Raw genomic sequence first — 19,497 nt, 5'->3', positions numbered from 1 at the left:
GCCACATTATTAAATGTTTAGACGTTAGTACTATAATGAAACCTATATAGCAAGCAATCTGATCAGTTAAAGACTCCAGCTTAATTCATTCAAGGTTTCAAACTTAGCATAAGATTAAAAAAAAAAACAAATCAATGTGAAAAGCTTGTGATAAAAGAACTAACGATTGGATTTATGTATAGGTGGTGAAGATTGTAAGTTTGTGATATTTCACTATTAGGTTAATTTAATTAGGATTTTTTTTCTTTTAACTAACTCTCAAGAAAATTGAAATAGTATGCGAGAGTTTTAGGAAGTGTGAGTCAGTGACTTTTTTTTTTTTAGGAAGTGTGAGTCAGTGACTTAAGTTTGTGAATCAATGTTAAACAAACAAACAAAATGGTTTCGGAATCCAAATTAATCGAATGATATTGGAAATCGATCCAACGTCCATGTGAACAAACTCAGTAGGTAAGTCAAAGAGTGCAAGCAGTCGATCATAAAGTAAATTGCCTTCCTGTGGCATTTTCTCAAAAATGTCTAAAAACACTAGGTGAGTTGTGATGGCAACAGCTCTCATCAAGTATTCAAGTGCATCCACGCTTTGTTATCCCTCCTACCCATCACTTTTGTTTTTACGCAAGGACGAGAGAACAAATTAACACGACTTTCATGCATCCAATTGCAAAGCAAACAGTAGTAATTAGATTGTCTTGGGATCTCCATATTTAGCTAAAAAATGACACCCTGCTTTAGGAAGTGATTTTTGAACTATATATATATATGCTAGATTCTCCAATCAAATTTTGGCAATATGCGAGGAAATGTATATATATTGAGTGGTAAAGCAACTACCAAATGAAGAGATGTAACTCCTGTAATATGCATATTTTTGATGTAGTACTAGAAGTGAGGAAAAAAACAAACCAAATTAATTGTAAGGTAGTATTTACACTATCCGTAGACATATTAATACACAACTATACCATTTTATCAATGTTAAACAACTACACCATTTTATCTACGGCTTTTTGAAATAGCCTTTTTGTCATTATAACGTACGTCTTACGTGGCAAATAATATCTTATTTTACAAATCTGAACAGTGTTGACCAAACTAAACCTATCGACCTAAACAAGATGCAATGCAGCTAAATCTTTAAAACGGTAGTACTTTTACAATGTATGTTTATTTAACAATAAAATAAAGTGTTTTTAGGTCTCATTTGAATATTCGGAATGAAGATTCATTTTTGGACCACACAATTCTTTTATGGATAGTTTGGATTTTTTCATGGGCTTGAGATCTGAATTTCGAGATTATGGAAATAATAAAGAGTAAAAACGATAAATTGACTAAACCAAAATCGAATATTGACCTAAGCTTGCTTTCACATTGACCGAAATCCACCTGAATTTCTCATGCTTAAATTTACATAATACAATATTTTTTTTCTGTCAGCATAATACAATAATTTATTCTGTCTATTTTCCCTGTCATCGTTTGGACCTTATCCTAATAAGTCAAAGGTGAGAAAAATATATACTACCAACATAATTAGTTTTTTTTTTGAAAAATAAAAGATAAATATTCAAATTGTCGCAGAAACCTATATTTTAAACAATGTCAAATTCAAATTGCACTCCCCAGTTATTTCTGGATGGTGAAACTAACAAAGTAAAATCTATAAACAAAACTAATCGTTGACAAAAAATAAGAAACTTAGTCAATTAATTTTGTAAAAAAAACAAGTCAATTAACCGAAAAAGTAAAGATAACTGAGGATTAATTAAATGAAGACTTTCGCATGCCACGCTCGAAGCAAAAATGCATGCACATGCATATGTTCCAATGAAGGCGCCTTGCCTGCCTTACCAATCCATTCTTCTTCCACGGTTTACCATTGGTACGTCTGCATGTACCATTTATTTAATTTGATTTATCGTTTTTAATTTGTTTTCTGTCTTCTATATACAATGTTCATTACTATTGCATTTTTAGCTTTCGCTTAATAGCGCGTAATTCAGATACAAATAAAAATGAGCTAGATGTTGAATTTATATTTTACTAGCAAATGGTAGTATTCAAGATGAGCTCTATCGACAGGTATTATTTACTCACAATGTATTTTTTGATTTGGCGAAAGTGCAATATAACCACGTGTATTAACGTGGATTGATAAGGTCATAAATATAATAATGATATTTAAAATTATGATCATCAGAAAAATTCTCATGATGATGTTACCACAAATTTTAATCGTTTCTAAACTAACATTTTTAATGTTTTGTAAGGATATACAATAAGTGAGGTTGTATTTACATAATGCCATTGCCTTTGTCATGCAAACGACGTGTTGCGGTGTCACTCGGCTCCTATAGGAAATCATATTCTCGCGTGAAGATTGTTGCAATATATATGTCCACATAGGAATTATCTTCTACACAAATTTAATACCTAATTGTAAAATCAATGAAATGTGTACATTTGTATCTCTTATTATTTGTGATTTTCATCTGTCAAATAGTAATGCATATATTTTATGTTCAAAATAGTTATTTTTTACAGTTCATATTTCAGTTTTTACCTAATGTTTGGTGTTGTATATGCATTTTAAACAAATATTTGTAAGTTTCATTTTTTGGTATGGAAAAATTAAAGTTGTAAGTTTCATTTTCTCGAGTTTTCTCGTTATTTTATTGTAAGTGCCTATGAACTGTTACTCAAAATAAACTAAACTAGGTTGAAAAGTCGCAGAACATTTTGGTGATTGGAAGCCCTTTATCAAAAAAACAAACATTTTGGTGATTGGTTTGTTGAAGTTTTAGTTATGATCGATGAAACAAAATACACATCTTTATAGTGAAACAAAACATTAAAAAAAACCATAAAAGACAACTGGATAACTGAAATGAAAAAAAAAAACCTTTGAAATGTCAGAGAAAACTGAATTGATATCAAAAATGACAAAATAACATAGAAAATACAAAATGAAATGAAAGAGTGTTGTGGTGGGGACGTAAATTGACTCAATTACGTTCATACATTACACACCTACTCCCATCACAATGAAACGCTTTACTCCAAAAACAAAAACAAAAACAAAAACAAAAAAAAAAACCACTCTTCAAACCAAAAATCTCAAAGTCTCACCAACCGCGAAATGCCAACTATCGTCAGCCACCAGCCACGACCACTTTTACCACTGTGATGCTGACGAGAACATAGATAAAAAATCACCAACGCGTTTAAAAACAACTCCTTTTGCGACTAAAACCAATCCACGAATTATAATCTCCACCACTAGAATCCCTCACACTCCATCCAACGGTCATAATTAATTCTCAACCAACTCCTTCTTTCTCACTAATGTCAATTTTGTCTTTTAAAATTATATCATTATAGAAAATGAAAAAAAAATAAAAATAAAATTAAAAACTAGCTCTCTTGTGCTTACCTACCATCAAACTCTACCACCTTATTTAAACCACCCTTCATTCATCTCTTCTCCCTCAGGAACAACTCAAATTCCTTAAAACAACAAAAATAATATAAAAGATCTCTCTAGCTATAATCTTCTCCTTTTAATTTTTAATTCATAATCCCGATATTGTAATGGAGGTTAACGGATTATCACACGGAGGAGAAGTCGACGCTATGTTATGCGGCGGAGAGATCAAGAAGAATGCCACGGTGGTTGGGGCTGATCCTCTCAACTGGGGAGCTGCAGCGGAGCAAATGAAAGGGAGCCATTTGGATGAGGTGAAGAGAATGGTGAAGGAGTTTAGGAGGCCAGTGGTGAATCTCGGAGGCGAGACTCTCACGATCGGACAAGTGGCAGCAATCTCGACCCTTGGAAACGGTGTGAAGGTGGAGTTGTCGGAGACGGCGAGAGCCGGTGTGAAAGCGAGTAGTGATTGGGTGATGGAGAGTATGGGCAAAGGAACCGATAGTTATGGTGTTACTACTGGTTTTGGTGCTACTTCTCACCGGAGAACCAAGAACGGTGTCGCTCTTCAGAAAGAGCTTATAAGGTAATTATATAATTATATTTATATTTACTCATATTTCTAAAATTACAAAGATATTAATACGTGGCAGCTTATATTTGGGCGTGGTATTACATCTATATTAAAAATATATATTAAATATATTAAAATAAACGGGAGACAAATTTCTATAAAGTTTAATAATGAATTTTAAAACAACGGGAGACAATTTCTATAAAGCCTTAAGGTTATGACATTGCATGGGAAATAAGCGGGTTGGGTCGGGTTAGGTTCTGTCTATATATGCATTTTATTTTCAATATTTAAATACATTGTTTGGGTAATTATTTGTTTTTTTTGGAACTTTTGTTTGGGTAATTTTTTTTTATTAAAATTTTAAAGAACTTAATTAATAACTAACTAACACAAAATTCGTTTGCAGATTTCTGAACGCCGGAATATTCGGCAGCACGAAGGAAACATCCCACACATTACCACACTCCGCCACAAGAGCCGCCATGCTCGTACGTATCAACACTCTCCTCCAAGGATACTCCGGCATACGTTTCGAGATCCTCGAGGCCATAACAAGTTTCCTCAACAACAACATCACTCCTTCCCTCCCTCTCCGCGGCACCATCACCGCCTCCGGAGACCTCGTCCCCCTCTCCTACATCGCCGGACTCTTAACCGGACGTCCCAACTCCAAAGCTACCGGTCCCAACGGCGAAGCCCTAAACGCAGAGGAAGCCTTCAAAATGGCTGGAGTCACCTCAGGCTTCTTTGACCTCCAGCCTAAGGAAGGCCTCGCCCTAGTCAACGGCACGGCCGTTGGCTCCGGCATGGCGTCGATGGTTCTCTTCGAAGCCAACGTCCTCTCGGTCCTGGCCGAGGTTTTATCAGCCGTCTTCGCCGAGGTGATGAGCGGGAAGCCGGAGTTCACCGATCATTTGACTCACCGGCTGAAGCACCACCCCGGGCAGATAGAAGCCGCGGCTATAATGGAACACATTCTCGACGGGAGCTCGTACATGAAGCTAGCTCAGAAGCTTCACGAGATGAATCCGTTACAAAAACCCAAACAAGACCGTTACGCTCTACGTACCTCTCCCCAATGGCTAGGTCCTCAGATAGAAGTGATCCGTTACGCGACCAAGTCCATCGAGCGTGAGATAAACTCCGTCAACGACAACCCTTTGATCGATGTCTCGAGAAACAAAGCCATTCACGGTGGTAACTTCCAGGGAACACCCATCGGTGTGTCTATGGACAACACACGTTTAGCTATCGCGGCCATAGGGAAGCTCATGTTCGCTCAGTTCTCCGAGCTGGTCAACGATTATTACAACAACGGTCTTCCTTCGAACCTAACCGCTTCGAGGAACCCTAGTTTGGACTACGGTTTCAAAGGAGCGGAGATCGCGATGGCTTCGTACTGTTCAGAGCTTCAGTACTTGGCCAACCCAGTGACTAGCCATGTTCAATCAGCTGAGCAACACAACCAAGACGTGAACTCTTTAGGACTAATCTCGTCTCGCAAGACATCAGAAGCTGTAGACATACTCAAACTCATGTCTACAACGTTCCTTGTCGGAATCTGCCAAGCCATCGATCTAAGACACTTGGAGGAGAATCTAAAACAAACGGTCAAGAACACAGTCTCTCAAGTCGCCAAGAAAGTTCTCACCACTGGAGTCAACGGTGAGCTTCACCCATCACGCTTCTGCGAGAAAGACTTACTCAAAGTCGTCGACCGTGAGCAAGTCTACACGTACGCGGACGACCCATGCAGCGCCACGTACCCGTTGATCCAGAAGCTGAGGCAAGTCATCGTTGACCATGCTTTGGTCAACGGTGAGAGCGAGAAGAATGCAATGACTTCGATCTTCCATAAGATTGGAGCCTTCGAGGAGGAGCTCAAGGCGGTGCTTCCGAAAGAAGTGGAGGCAGCTAGAGCGGCGTATGATAACGGAACAGCTGCGATACCGAACAGGATCAAGGAGTGTAGGTCGTATCCTTTGTATAGGTTTGTGAGGGAGGAGCTTGGAACAGAGCTTTTGACCGGAGAGAAAGCGACGTCGCCCGGAGAAGAGTTTGATAAGGTTTTCACGGCGATCTGTGAAGGGAAGATTATTGATCCGTTGATGGAGTGTCTCGATGAGTGGAACGGAGCTCCCATTCCTATATGTTAAGAGTGATTAAAGGTTCTGTTTTTTTTACTATTAAGTTTTTTTTTTTAAATGTCTGAATAATTTTACCAAATGATTGCCTGTGAAGTGGTTTCTGTCTTTGTCTAGTTTATAATTGTCTGTAAAACTCATTGTAAGTTCTCAAATGAACATTATTTTTCTTGTTACAAGTGTGAAATGATACATTTTGTCAAATTTCGGTATATGGAAGTCTCCATAACAAAGTGGACAACTATTAAGAAGATACAGATTATTCACTTCTAATGGAATCATCTTAACCAGTCTCAATCTAACGGAATCATTTAAAGATAATAAAAGTCTTACTAAGTCACACATTATATTGTTATAAACTTCCCAATGAAACATCGATACTAGAACTATTTTTATAATTGAAAATAAGTATCAACCGAAACTTTAAAAACTTTAATTTGTTAAAGTGTAATGATCAATATTCCGTTTTAAAGGTTACACACAGAATTTGCATTTCATTTTTATAAGACTGGAAAATATTCCACTAATAAGACTCCACTCTCAGAAGACTGTGGCTAATATGGAAGAATCAGTCCAGTAAGTGAGCTATTCCATCTGACTACTACAAACTAACTGATACGAAACGGAAGCAAACTCAAAAATTAAAAGAAATCCATACCATTTTAGGTCTGATCATCTGACATTGCATCAGAATAAGGTAAAACATAACTGAAACTTTTTGTTTGAATGTTAGGTCTAATGGTCCACCAATAGCAGTCTCTTGCAACTTTTTACAACCAAATTAAAGATAGTGCTGATCCATCATAGTTGACTTTTCTAGTAAGTTGAATAGAGTGAGTTTGTCTCCCATTTCACTTTTAATTTCTGGTACAAGTTTACGTTGAACAATAAGGTTGTTATTTGGAACTTGGAAGACAATCAATTACATTTTGATGATTAGTCCTCCAAGCTTTTCCAACAAAAAAATATGCATGGAGATGAAATATTAGGAGTGATTCGACATCAAACTTCTCAGTTGCTAAGGCCCAATTAAAAGCCCATATGGCCCATCAGAGTTGATTAGACATCGATACATTCAGACAAAAGTAGAATTAATCTGTCCGAAGACAAGGACTTTGAGAGTTTCAGGCCCTTTGTGAGGTTAAAGCTGATGCCTTTCGCTGTTATGCCACCGTGGAGTATTCGAGGGAGATTGTGAAGGAAGGTTTGGTACGTGGTGTCTCTTCTGTTGCATCAGGCTGTGCAGCTTAATAAGTGTCTAGAGGCGATTCTTTGTTCAGATGGGTTCTGATTCGAGTTGTGGGGGGAGAAGTTTTGCTACTGTGATCCAGTCTGCTTTGGAAGTTTACTTCATGGCGGCTTGGTTAGTGTTTTACTTAGCAGCTAGGTGTAAAGATGCGCAGGTAGAAGGTTTGGGAGAAGAGAAATGTAGAATTTGATCAATGGGTTGAGATGACAATGACTAGGTTCCTTTGGTTTTAGAGTCACAGTTGATTGATATGAATGCCACCCATTTGATGTATGCAAGCACATAGGATTACTTGTGAAGGAAGTACGATACAACTACTCATTTGAACAAGAATGTCCGTTGTGTATATCTTGCTTCTATCAAAACCATGAAGGTGGTCATTTTGGGAATGGTTAATAGATCCTAACCCTTTGGATGTAACGCTTGGGTTTAAGTGTACCTATCATCTAGTAGCCATTTTGATCTTCTTTTTGTCAATACTAACATGTTAATGCATTCTTTGGATTGGTGCAATGTGGAACATTGGTTGCTATGATTTGGATTTCATGGCCAATGCTAGAGTCTCCTTGTTCTATTCATTAGTCTAGCTTCGTATGAAAGACTAAACTCTTGGTCATAATATCTAATTTTGGTCTTGAGATGTGTGAGAAGCAAACTATTATGTTCTCTCTTTCTCTGCCCTCACCACAGATAACATTTGTTAAAGAGCTGTATATATGGTTTCAGTTACTTGGTTTGTATGTTTCTCTAGTAATTTTCATGGATTAATGCCTTCTATTCTTGCGTTAATGGCTTCATGTATATTTATGGAGCTGGAGAAGTAATGATACATAATTTTAATCGTGTTTACAGCTTGCCTAGCTGATAACATATCAATTCAAAAAGTTTTGCATTATTAGTGTACTGCAATAGCTTAGCATTAACCAACACTCTTTGGAAACATGGCCCCCTCTGGATAAATAAAAGAATGCCTTGAGTTCCTTGAAGAACCTTCCTAGATACACATACAACTGTTCTGATACTGTGGAGAACCAGCACAACGGACAACATCGAGGAAGGTGCTCACATCGCATGGAATCCATAGTCTGGCGTCTGCACTGAAACCATAAGCATCCTGTGCTTGATCCAGCAGTGCCTTGAAGAGTGGGTGTGCAAGTAAGCTGATCTTAATCACAAACCTCACGGACTCCTCACCTACATAGACAACCAAGTGTCCCTTAGGGACATCTTTTGGTATCACCTCAGCTTCCCTCTTGAACGCCAAGCAAATTCTTTCGCAAAACTTACAAGGTGTTGAGACTGTCATCTTCTTTAGTTTCTTTTCGCAGGACTTGATGAACTTGGTCTTCATTTTAGTAGGAGGAGATGATTGATGAACAAGATATAGATTTGATGGATGTAATGTTGTGATGAGAAAATGTGTATTGGGATGAGAGTACAAGGTGGAGAACGGGTTTATATATACATATATACATGCCGAAGTAGAAGTATATCAAAGCTCCTCATTAAATGTTTGAACATGTCAGTCGACTTTTAAATGGTACAGTACTTTATTCAATCATGCGGTTCTGTTATTTTTGATCATAAATGGTTCATCTTCAAATTTTAAAAGTATTACAAAAATGGTGTCAGAGTTCTTGAAGTTCATGGGAGACCCCACAAGACAATAAGTGCAGAAATATAGAGGAGATATGAAGGATAGGGTTCAGGAATGGGTCTAAATCTTCTTGGAGAAAGGGTGATCCTGGTCAATGATTCATGCATTGGATATTCTATAATATAGTTTCAGTATGATGTGCAGAAATGCTTGTATCCAGAATCAGATCGCTTGAGTTTTCCTAGAGATGTGTTGGATCTAAGCAGCTCAAGGCTCTACTAGCTTAAGTGACTTCTTGACTTGTCAACACATGGACGGCTAATATAGAACCATGCAATGGTGCTGCATAATTCTGATAATACTTAGAGCATTTGATGTACGTGGGACGTTTATGGTTCACAAGATAGAGAGTAGGGATGGTGAAAGGGGTATTGTCTCTTGAGAGGTTACATGGATGGAGAAATGTCAATGTTTGAGGGTCCGTAATAAGAGAGAAATAGAGTAACGGTGGTTAGAGTCCAACCCCCTAATAACTCACAAACATGTTTCCTTTCTATTGCGTAAGAGTTTCTAATTGTTACACTATTTCTCTTCCAAAACGTCTCTCTCGGATCTATCTATCTATGTGTAATGTTCGTGTTGTGTGCGTGTTTTGTGAAGTTAGTTTTGAGTCTGTCAAATTGAGTAACAGTGACTGCCGAACGAAGCAGGATTCTTCTGCCTTTAATTTTTGCGAGCTTGTGCGTACGAAACATATCTATCTGTAATGTATGTGTTGTGTGCGTGTTTAGAATTTAGATTTATTTATTTATTTTATTTTTTTTGAACAAAGAATTTAGATTTATAATTTTAGGAAAAGCATACCTATCTGTAATTTTATATCAACAAAACATATCCTTTTTCGACCAAACAGAAGAAGAAAAAACATATCCTTTTAAAAACATTTAAGTTAGACAATTTTCGTAATCCTCCCGTCATTTTATTAGAATGAGATTATATATAAAACATCATAAGAGATATATAATTTTAATCTATTAAATTTATTAGTTTATATTTAAGGATAACAAATTTGATTAAATGATGGGTTAGTAATACTGAACTCAAAACCATGAAAGTGTCACGTGTAAGATACGTTAATCTTTTTTTCTTTTCTAATTTTGAAGAAAAATTATGCTTTTGTATTTATTTGAATGTCAGAAAATGTTGTTATTATCTATATTTCATTTTATTATTTTCTTACAATAGTTAAAATGTTTGGGTTTGCGAAAATTTGAAAATGATGAAGACAAGAATGTAAATAAACATGTGATAATTTACATCTACTAGTTTTATTTTGGCCTTTCAAATAAAAATGGACAAGAAGTTACATTCATATGAACTGGATGCATAATCGGGGTTAAGAAAAACATTTTTTTTTAATTATACAAGGATATCATGGCCACAAAAAAAAATGGTACAGACTAGTTACGTGTTACCATGATATCTAAATGTTAATTTTTCAGTTGCCGGAATTCGAACCCTGGTGGTTTCACCGTGTTGGACTTTTGTCATCAAGTTAATCACCGTATTAACATTTTAACAACTATAATTCTTAAAAACACTATAAAATGAAGCTCAGATAATTATAACATTACACTTTTTTTTTTAGATGAATGGCTACTTTGTCAATGTATCTACATGTTTATGGTTGAATCCGAAACTATTATTTTATTGAAAATGATCACAAGTCTCAGAACTCTTCATGCATGGTAGTTTTGAGCACACGTGCAATGCCGGTGGTCTTTGGTTTGAACATGCAAACAGCAGACACTGTTATTGTATTCGATAGCGACTGGACTTCACACAAATGGACCAGCATGCCCCATCGAATTGGGATGAACAAGGAAGTGAGAGTGTTTTAATATTATGACCAGTGTTAAAAGCGCGTTTGATTTGTGAATGGTATGTACATAGGTTCATGTAAAGCCGTGTTTACTAATTTAGTTGTATTTATCTACCATCTCCATCACCTAAGGTTGTGCTTTTGCGCTTTTCATCGTCAATTTAAGAACAATTAGTTAATAAAATTATTTAATTTGATAAAATTTAACTTTTCATTATCAAAGGGATCCTTCAAAATAAATTTCACTTTAAATTTTTAAAAAGAGAATTCACAACTTCAAGACATCTCCACTTTTTTTGGATAAAACTAAAAAAAAAAAAGTAAAAGTTGAACAAGAATTGAAGGTTCCAGTAGTTCATTATGTAAATGTTTTGTATTTAGGTTTCTAAAAACTACTGTATATAAATAGTACTTTACGTTAAGGATGCTTATTCAATTAATGATGTACAGTATTCTTCTGCCAAATAATGAAATTCTTTTTGTAGCTTAACATTCTAGCTTAACATTTTACCAAAAAATAATGATAATTCTTTTTGTAGGGCGGGGACAGCAAATACAAAAACACAAATAAAAATTCCAAACTAAATCGAACATAATTAAATTCTACCACATATCCAGATTTAAAATATAATTTTAAAATTGGAGCACAAATATTTTTCATTCTGGTGGGCCTATATTATACCCAATAAGAGGCCCAACATGATTTTGAGAAGAGAAGAAAAATCTGGCCTAGGTGGGTCAGGAACCACACTTCCATGGCAGCGCGAGAGCTGATTGCCTTATCTGCTCGTCATTGAGTAGCCTCATGTTATGATTCGTCGTTCGTTAGCTATTCACAAAAGCACAGGACCTTCTGATTTTCTTGAACTCATTAAGATTAAGAAATCACGTGACAAAACCATCTAGCGACTTTCTAGCGACGTAAGATCTCATTAATCTTGATACTTATTATGACCTGTCGTTGCGTAGCATCAAGGAAAGACAGAGAGGGTGAGAGAGGGAAGGTTCCATTGATCATGTGCGTCTTTGAACCCGGACCCCTTCAAGTATATTTATATAGATGGGTGAAATTAATCAACTCCAATGCATATCGAAAACAAAAGATAATGGTGTCTACACTCTATAGTCTTTACTTTTCTTGCTCTTATTCTCATCCTTTGTCTCTTCAGTCTAGGCGTTTAAGTGTTCCTCTTTCCATGAAAAGTCCATGTGTTCCTCTTTACTTCAAAAATACCCACAGATTTATCAAAAGCGCAATATCTGATCAGTACCATGAAAAAGATGAGAGGAACGAGATAAGGTAGTGTGCTTCTCTGTTACTTATAGTTTTTACGTGAAATTTCTTAATCCTTTTGGTAACTGAATTGTTTCTCTCAGGCAAACATCAATTACCTAATTTCAGAACCTACAAACTAACAGTAGTTTGATCTGTTCAATTCAAAAGAAAAAAACAGTAAATGCCACCAATTTAACAACACTATTAGCCTATATATGGTCATTTTATTTATTCGATGTATTTAGATTTTTCAACATATTTGCGTTTTCATATTGCCTGCTAACTCTATAATCAATATGGACACATTTTACACATAACTGTATAATCTATATGCTAGGTCTCATTGACCGATACGTGATAACTATATTAGACCATCCTTAGAAGAAAAATCTACGAATTGTGATGGGTCTAATTTAACGTGCAATCTTTCATGACCCCGCAACGGCATAGGTATACACACTCATGTATATATATAATATTTTGTTTGGTTAATTGTATGCCAAGAGAAAAAGGCATTGCTCAAGTGATTAATTCTAACTTTCTACTAGATGATACATGAAAGTTTCAAGCTTATTTGTTCTTATTGATTTGTAGTGGTACACTTGGAGAGAAAGAGAACCAAGGGACAATGCCAAAACATGTGGCAATCATATTGGATGGAAATAGACGTTGGGCGAAGCAAAACGGACTCACGATATCGGAAGGTCAAGAAGCTGGATGCAGAAGAGCCTTGGATATGACTGAGGACTTTTTCATTGAGGGGATAAACACTGTTTCACTCTTTGCTTTCTCTACTGAAAATTGGAGAAGACCCCAGGTGTGATTCCAAAAAATATGAAAGACTGATCATTTCTAGAAAATTTCAAGATATATTTTATATCCGTTTCGATTCAGTGATTTTTTTTTCTTTCATCAGGATGAAGTTGACTACTGGATGGTCATTTTTGAATTTTTTGCCAAGATGATGATACCTCAAGCCCACAGGTATCCCAACATGTTATTGTTGATCCTTTTTTTTATTTTTATTTTTAAATTTATCCATATCAAAAGATCACTTTTGTACAATGGATGTAAACGTTTATTTTTTATCCTTTTATGAAGCGTTATACAATGTTAATATTTCCTTTCTTCTTAATTTAGACAAAAAATCAAGGTTACGGTTATCGGAAAGCGGGAAAACATCCCCGCGTCGCTTCGAGATGCGATACTAGAGGTAGAAGAAGCTACAAAGAGCTACGAAGGGAAGCACCTCATCATGGCGCTAGACTACAGCGGAAGGTTAGATATCTTACAAGCATGTAAAAGTCTTGCTGAAAAGGCGAAAAACGGCTTGATCCAAGTGGAGGACATCGACGAAAAGTTGATGGAAAACGAACTGATGACAAAGTGTAGTGAGTTCCCTATCCCTGATCTGTTGATCAGAACCGGTGGAGAACAAAGGATCAGTAACTTTTTCCTATGGCAATCAGCTTACACCGAGCTCTACTTTCCTACTGTTCTGTGGCCTGAGTTCGGCAAGGCTGAGTATCTCGAGGCCTTGACTTGGTACCAGCAGAGGGAGAGGCGATTTGGTCTAAGAGTTTAAACTTTGAATTTCATATCTCACGAATAAATTGTTCAACTAACGAACATGTGTATTTGTTTTTACGTTTACTAGTTTAAAATGTTACTTTTAATTTTTATTGCTTTTTCTGAATTTCTAGTTTGCAATTGTTAATTATTGTTTTAAGCAATCACAATAATTTTAGTAACATATTAAACCTTGAAACTAACTTAGACCTTGATTCACACATTTGTAAAAGCATCATCAAGAAAAACACCATGTCAGAACTTATCGAGTTTTGTTCTACTGCCACAGTAATGGAACCAAACAAAGCTTTTGTATAATCCAACAGAGAAATTCAGACAGAGAATCTAGGGTTAAAGTGGTCACCACTCTTACTTTCTGACGTTGACCACTTCCCTCTGGAATTGGAAATAATTAACATTTAAATATTTGGGCTTTTTCATTATAGTGGGCCTATTCTAAACCCAGTAACGGGCCCAATATGATTTTTAAGTAGAGAAGAAAAAAATCTGGCCTAGGTGGGTCTGAGACCACACTTCCATGGCAGCGCTGAGGATATCGCGAGCTGATTGCCTTATCTGCTCGTCATGAGTAGCCTCCGTCTTCCTTAGCCATTCACAAAAAAAAAAAAAAAGCAGTACTTGTGATTTTTCTTGCAATGGAAGCTACGACGAAGAACTTGGTTTCTTCATCTCCTTCGTTTCCGACAAAGACACATCTCAAGAACGGCTTCTCTTCTCCTTCCTCTGGTTCTTTCTCTTACCTGTGCTTTTGCTTCTTCGCATTCTTCTTCTTCTTCTTCTTTGGAACTCTGATATTATTCAGACAAGACATAACTACTGTTCACAATGTTTCTGTGTTTTCCTTCCGACAAGAGTTTCTTTTGTGTTATAGTCTGTTCTGATTTGTTTTTTTTTTTTAATTTTAAAAATTGTTATATTCTCTTCTTTTTTTTGTTGTTGTTGCAGTGGTGATGCTTCATGAGCAAACAACAACACCTGTTATAAACTCACGTCATCTCGCTTCTCTATCTCGACATTTCCCTGCGTCTGTTCTCTCACAGGAGCCACGGGAAGAGTCTAGACCTCCTCCTCTCTCACACTCCTTAAGAGAAGACAGGACATCTCAGCAGGTTCGATATCATTTATTGTCATCTCTAGTGATAAAAAAAAAACTCATCTTTGGCTCCTTTTGCTCTTTTAAGTTGACTCTGGAGAGAAGACAGTTTGATGGGTTAGTCTCATCTCGAGAAGATGAGAAATTCGAACAGCAACTGCTTCAATCTGCTGGTTTATGGAACTTGTAATCTCTCTCTTCCTTTCATTCAATCTTTTGAGCTTGAGTTGTGAGTTTGCTTAATGATGTTACCTCTCCTGTTTGCAGGTTGATATCTCCTGTAACAGCTGAGAAGCATTTGCCAACAGTTGTATCTCCCTTACCAGATGCGGAGCTTTGTGATGTGGTTGCACTAGCTCACAAGGCTTTATCAGCTTCTAAACAAGCTGCATTGTTAGCTGAAGACTCTGAAACAGCAGCTCCACCCACTAGGTTTGCTTCTTTACCCTTGTTTTTGTCTATCTCATCAAATCATGTCAATAACATTTAATGTTTTCTTTTGTTGTAGCTCTTCCATGTCCTTAGAAGAGGGAACAATCGTTAGATCGAAGAAGCTACTAGAGAGACGAGGGAGAAACAGAAGAGCTCCGAAACCAAACGGTTTAGACAATGAGAGTAGTTACATTCCTCAGAAAGTCAATGCCAAGAAGAAGATGAGACAAGGGTTTGATAACGATGATGCGCTCCAGCTCTTCTTGTGGGGACCTGAGACGAAACAGCTACTTACTGCTAAAGAGGAAGCTGAGCTCATAACACATATACAGGTGTGCTTCTTTGAGCTTCCCCTTGGAGACTTACTTTCCCTGATGCTAACTAACTTCTTGATGATAATCAGAATTTGATTAAGTTGGAGAAGGTGAAGACTAAGCTTGAATCTCAAAATGGATGTGAACCAACAATAGCTGAATGGGCTGAAGCTTTGGGGATAAGTGGACCTGTCTTGAAATCTGAAATCCACCGCGGTAGAAGCAGCAGGGAGAAGCTGATTACTGCAAACTTGCGTCTGGTGGTCCATATTGCTAAACAGTATCAGAACCGTGGACTCAACTTTCAGGACTTATTGCAGGTTAGCTTTCAAACTAACACATTGTTTTGAACTCTAACTATGTCTTATCTAGTAGGCATATGTGGGTTCGGATAGTTCGGTTCAACATAAATCTTACTGAATTTATCTGAAATAAAGTTCGGTTCGGTATTCGATTAGTTCGGTTTTTGAAAATCCTACGGAAGTTTTTGATTTCGGTTATATTTTGGTTGAATTTGTTAAAATTTTGGATAAGTTCGGTTTGAAATTTAGTTAGTTCGTTTTGCAATTTGGTTCGGGTTTTGGGTATGGTTTAGTTATAATTTTTCTTTTTTAAAGAAAACCGAAGTAACCGGTTGCGAAACTGAACCAAAAAACCTACCGAACCGAACTTACCAAAATTTTGTTTCGGTTTAGTTCAAAATCATAGCCCTAGTCTGATCAGTATGCAACAGAGTGATGTAACTTGAAGTCTATTTTCTTATGGTGGTTCTTAGGAAGGAAGCATGGGGCTAATGAAGAGTGTAGAGAAGTTCAAACCCCAGTCAGGTTGCAGATTCGCTACCTACGCATACTGGTGGATTCGTCAATCCATAAGAAAGTCTATATTTCAAAACTCTAGGACAATACGTTTGCCGGTAACATTTATCTAAACTCGCTAATGAGATCTCCAACATTATCTACTAGAAAGAAACTTACTCATGTTGTTACAGGAGAACGTGTACATGCTACTGGGAAAAGTATCCGAAGCAAGAAAGACGTGCGTGCAAGAAGGGAACTACCTGCCAAGCAAAGAAGAACTCGCAGGACACGTTGGTGTTTCAACAGAGAAGCTTGATAAGCTTCTTTACAATACTAGAACACCTCTTTCAATGCAACAGCCCATTTGGTCTGATCAAGACATCACCTTTCAGGTAACCCCTTTACATGAAGTAACACTAGACAGTGGGATTGTACCGGTTTAAATTCTAGTTCGGTTCAGGTTCGGTTCGGTTTGTTGGGTCTAAGAAAATTTTAACTAAAGTCAAACGAACCAAACCGAACTCTTTGGATTGATAAAATCTTTAACAGAATGGTTGACATATATTTTGGTTTGGTTTGGGTCGGTTTGGGTTTGGCTAGTTCGGTTTGTTTTTTTCTTCCCACCCCTAGCAAAACATGGTAATAACCTTTAATAATCCATCTACAGGAAGTGACACCAGACAGTGGGATTGAGACACCGGACATGAGCGTAGGGAAGCAGATGATGAGGAACCATGTAAGGAATCTACTCAATGTACTGAGTCCCAAGGAGAGGAAGATCATCAAGCTGAGGTTTGGGATTGATGGTGGGAAACAGAGATCGTTGTCTGAGATTGGAGAGATTTATGGACTGTCCAAGGAGAGGGTAAGGCAGCTAGAGAGCAGAGCGCTGTATAGGCTTAAGCAGAACATGAACAGTCATGGACTCAATGCTTATGCTGATTTGCTTGTCTAGCTCATATGGTGATACTGGCTTTCTTCTATTGTGTATACAAAAATATACTTTTGTTATAAAAGGGGTTTGTTGATATTATGAGGAATAGTGTTTTCAATTTTGTTTCTGGTGCCTTCGTATAAGAATTCCAACTGTCCCATAAGATCAGATCGATGGTTACATTCTGATAATGTTTTATTAATGTTATGTAAACCAAACAGAACGAGTATATTTTCTTGTAGACCGTTATAAAACATCGTTAAAGGTGTATCGTATTTTAGGATATTTCTCAATACATTATACATGTTCCTGTATTATATGACTAACACTATCTATTTATTGATTGGCAGTTTGATTCATAGTTTATTTTTATATATATATATTCAACCATTTGAGATAAGTATGCCAATATATGTTTATATTTTTTTTTTTTTTTCCGTCAATGTTTTTAATATTGATGAAGAAGGGCGAAGCCCAAATACAAGGCCGAAGCCCAAAAACTACTAATCCGAAAGTGAACAATAAAAGCCTACAGGCCAACCAAGAACAAATAATGGGCCTGCGACCCAAACCCGAACCAGGAGAAAACCCGACGACTTCGGCCGGTACACTCGTCGAGGAGACCGGATACGTGTAGAGATCAGAGCCGTCAGAGCGACACGTATCGCTTCCGTCTCAACTCGACCGTCACCGCTTGGATACATCGCCGGGTCCGCCTCGCCGCAAAACTCGTAACGACGGAGCTCAGAAGACAACAGAGCCTCCGTCAAAACCATCACCTTTCTTCAACGCTAAATCTTAAATCCGGAGAGATGCATCGATCCCATCGAGATCTCGTCCGATTAAAGAAAGCAGACAACCACTTGAACCGCACAAGCCACCAGAGAGCATCAATCGTCCTCCGACGAGAGCTCCTCCATCAGAACAAACCCCGACAACACACAAACAAAAATAAAACCCTAAATCGAACCTAGGATACCAAGAGCCAGCGAAAGCCGACAGCACTGGAGCTGTATTAGCCTCCACGCTCCGGGAACTTGAACGGCGCCACAGAGCTAAAGAAGCCTCCACAACCCGTGAACTTTATCGGCGATGTAAGAGCTGTGTAAGCCTCTACAACCCGGAACAAAAACCGCTGAAATGACGATCTGACTGTCTTCTCTCCTCGCCGCGAATCCAGAGGAAGAAGAGTTGCAGAGAACCGAAGACTTCCGGAAGCAAAACCCTAACCCAGATCCGCGCGCATGTCGGAGGGAATCGTCAGATCGGACTACACTCTCGAAGACTTGGACGGAACAACAAAGAAGAGGGCCATCGGCGCCGGTACGCGCTCGGACGCGCCACCGGACGCCATGGCGGACTTCAACTCTTACTCGCTCTCTTTTTCTCGCTCTCTTTTTCTCTCTCTAGATCTCTCTGCCAATATATGTTTATATTCTGTAGCAAGTTCTTTGAGTGATTTTATATTTACAAAAAAACTTTGGAGTGAAGAACATTTGAGTTGTTTTGTAGCACGTTTTCACATGTTCATCCTATAGTAGTATATATATACACTTGGCGCAGGTTCCATACTAGCAACTGTTCAACATAACATCCGCCGCTTTCATTCTAATACAAACAAATAGAGATGAGTGGATTTAAATTTGATACGTAGCTTTTTTTCAGATAAGCGTGTAAATTAAAGGTAAATATATAGTACGAACCCAATAAATTGCAAAGAATACGACAGTTCTTACGTACAGGGATGGTAGGGCGCGGCTTACACGGACGACCACTCAGGTTCAGGTGCATGCCAATGCGGTACTGCCTCAACCACTACGTAGCTCATATATTGATCTTACATTAGAGTTCGACCAAAATAGAAAATAAATTTTTAATTTTGATTTCACTGTGCAACACTCTGTTTTGTTTCTTTCCTAGCGACATAACATAACAGTGTAACTCTTTTTCTTCAACAGTGTCAGTGTTTTGTTTTGTTTTGTTTTTCTTCATAGTCCTACATGGTTTACTTTGCATAGTAAATCTATTTCATGAGTTTTTTTTTGTGCAACACTTCATGAGTATTTAAAGAGATATCTCAATGGGTTATTATGGTAAAAATGTTTTTAAGAAAATTTGTAAAAAACAAAAAATTAAAATATTGTTTAGTTAACGCTCACATCAAAACTTAAAATTCTCCAAT

The 19,497-nt window shown here is 37.3% G+C and overlaps 4 protein-coding genes across 4 annotated transcripts; 3 read left to right on the top strand and 1 right to left on the bottom strand.

Annotated features, from left to right (window-relative positions):
* Positions 1–3,382: 3,382 nt before the first annotated feature.
* LOC125585654 (phenylalanine ammonia-lyase 1-like) lies at positions 3,383–6,360 on the top strand. The gene is made up of 2 exons (XM_048755090.1): positions 3,383–4,013; positions 4,411–6,360. Exons 1-2 carry the CDS (start codon positions 3,595–3,597, stop codon positions 6,158–6,160), a joined length of 2,169 nt encoding a protein of 722 aa, XP_048611047.1. The 5' UTR covers positions 3,383–3,594; the 3' UTR covers positions 6,161–6,360.
* A 915-nt stretch (positions 6,361–7,275) lies between these two features.
* LOC106395247 (auxin-responsive protein SAUR50) lies at positions 7,276–10,099 on the bottom strand. Its single transcript, XM_048755089.1, has one exon. The coding sequence runs from the start codon at positions 8,746–8,748 to the stop codon at positions 8,392–8,394; it is 357 nt and encodes a 118-aa protein (XP_048611046.1). The 5' UTR covers positions 8,749–10,099; the 3' UTR covers positions 7,276–8,391.
* Positions 10,100–11,998: 1,899 nt separating this feature from the next.
* LOC106395047 (dehydrodolichyl diphosphate synthase 5) lies at positions 11,999–13,885 on the top strand (the record flags this gene model as incomplete). Its single annotated transcript, XM_013835578.3, is given in 5 exon segments — positions 11,999–12,041; positions 12,044–12,176; positions 12,747–12,969; positions 13,069–13,136; positions 13,293–13,885. Coding segments are annotated over 5 exon segments (912 nt in total), but the record flags the coding sequence as incomplete, so codon positions are not given.
* Positions 13,886–14,225: 340 nt separating this feature from the next.
* On the top strand, positions 14,226–17,433 carry LOC125585653 (RNA polymerase sigma factor sigF, chloroplastic-like). Its single transcript, XM_048755088.1, has 9 exons — positions 14,226–14,468; positions 14,688–14,851; positions 14,924–15,021; positions 15,103–15,267; positions 15,344–15,599; positions 15,671–15,901; positions 16,357–16,497; positions 16,573–16,773; positions 17,049–17,433. Exons 1-9 carry the CDS (start codon positions 14,378–14,380, stop codon positions 17,334–17,336), a joined length of 1,635 nt encoding a protein of 544 aa, XP_048611045.1. The 5' UTR covers positions 14,226–14,377; the 3' UTR covers positions 17,337–17,433.
* The last annotated feature ends 2,064 nt before the right edge of the window (positions 17,434–19,497 follow it).

The sequence above is a fragment of the Brassica napus genome, chromosome C4 (assembly GCF_020379485.1).
Source record: "Brassica napus cultivar Da-Ae chromosome C4, Da-Ae, whole genome shotgun sequence".
NCBI classification, from domain to species: domain Eukaryota; kingdom Viridiplantae; phylum Streptophyta; class Magnoliopsida; order Brassicales; family Brassicaceae; genus Brassica; species Brassica napus.
The sequence above is the reverse complement of the archived record's forward strand: the minus strand, read 5'-3'. Positions and strand labels throughout refer to the sequence as shown.

Bases quoted from the DNA above. Each gene is read 5' to 3' on its own strand.
- LOC106395247 (XM_048755089.1), bottom strand. From the start codon at position 8,748: ATGAAGACCAAGTTCATCAAGTCCTGCGAAAAGAAACTAAAGAAGATG.
- LOC125585653 (XM_048755088.1), top strand. From the start codon at position 14,378: ATGGAAGCTACGACGAAGAACTTGGTTTCTTCATCTCCTTCGTTTCCG. The intron at 15,022-15,102 runs GTAATCTCTCTC...TCCTGTTTGCAG, and splicing joins TCTGCTGGTTTATGGAACTT to GTTGATATCTCCTGTAACAG. The intron at 15,268-15,343 runs GTTTGCTTCTTT...CTTTTGTTGTAG, and splicing joins ACAGCAGCTCCACCCACTAG to CTCTTCCATGTCCTTAGAAG.
- LOC125585654 (XM_048755090.1), top strand. From the start codon at position 3,595: ATGGAGGTTAACGGATTATCACACGGAGGAGAAGTCGACGCTATGTTA. The intron at 4,014-4,410 runs GTAATTATATAA...ATTCGTTTGCAG, and splicing joins CTTCAGAAAGAGCTTATAAG to ATTTCTGAACGCCGGAATAT.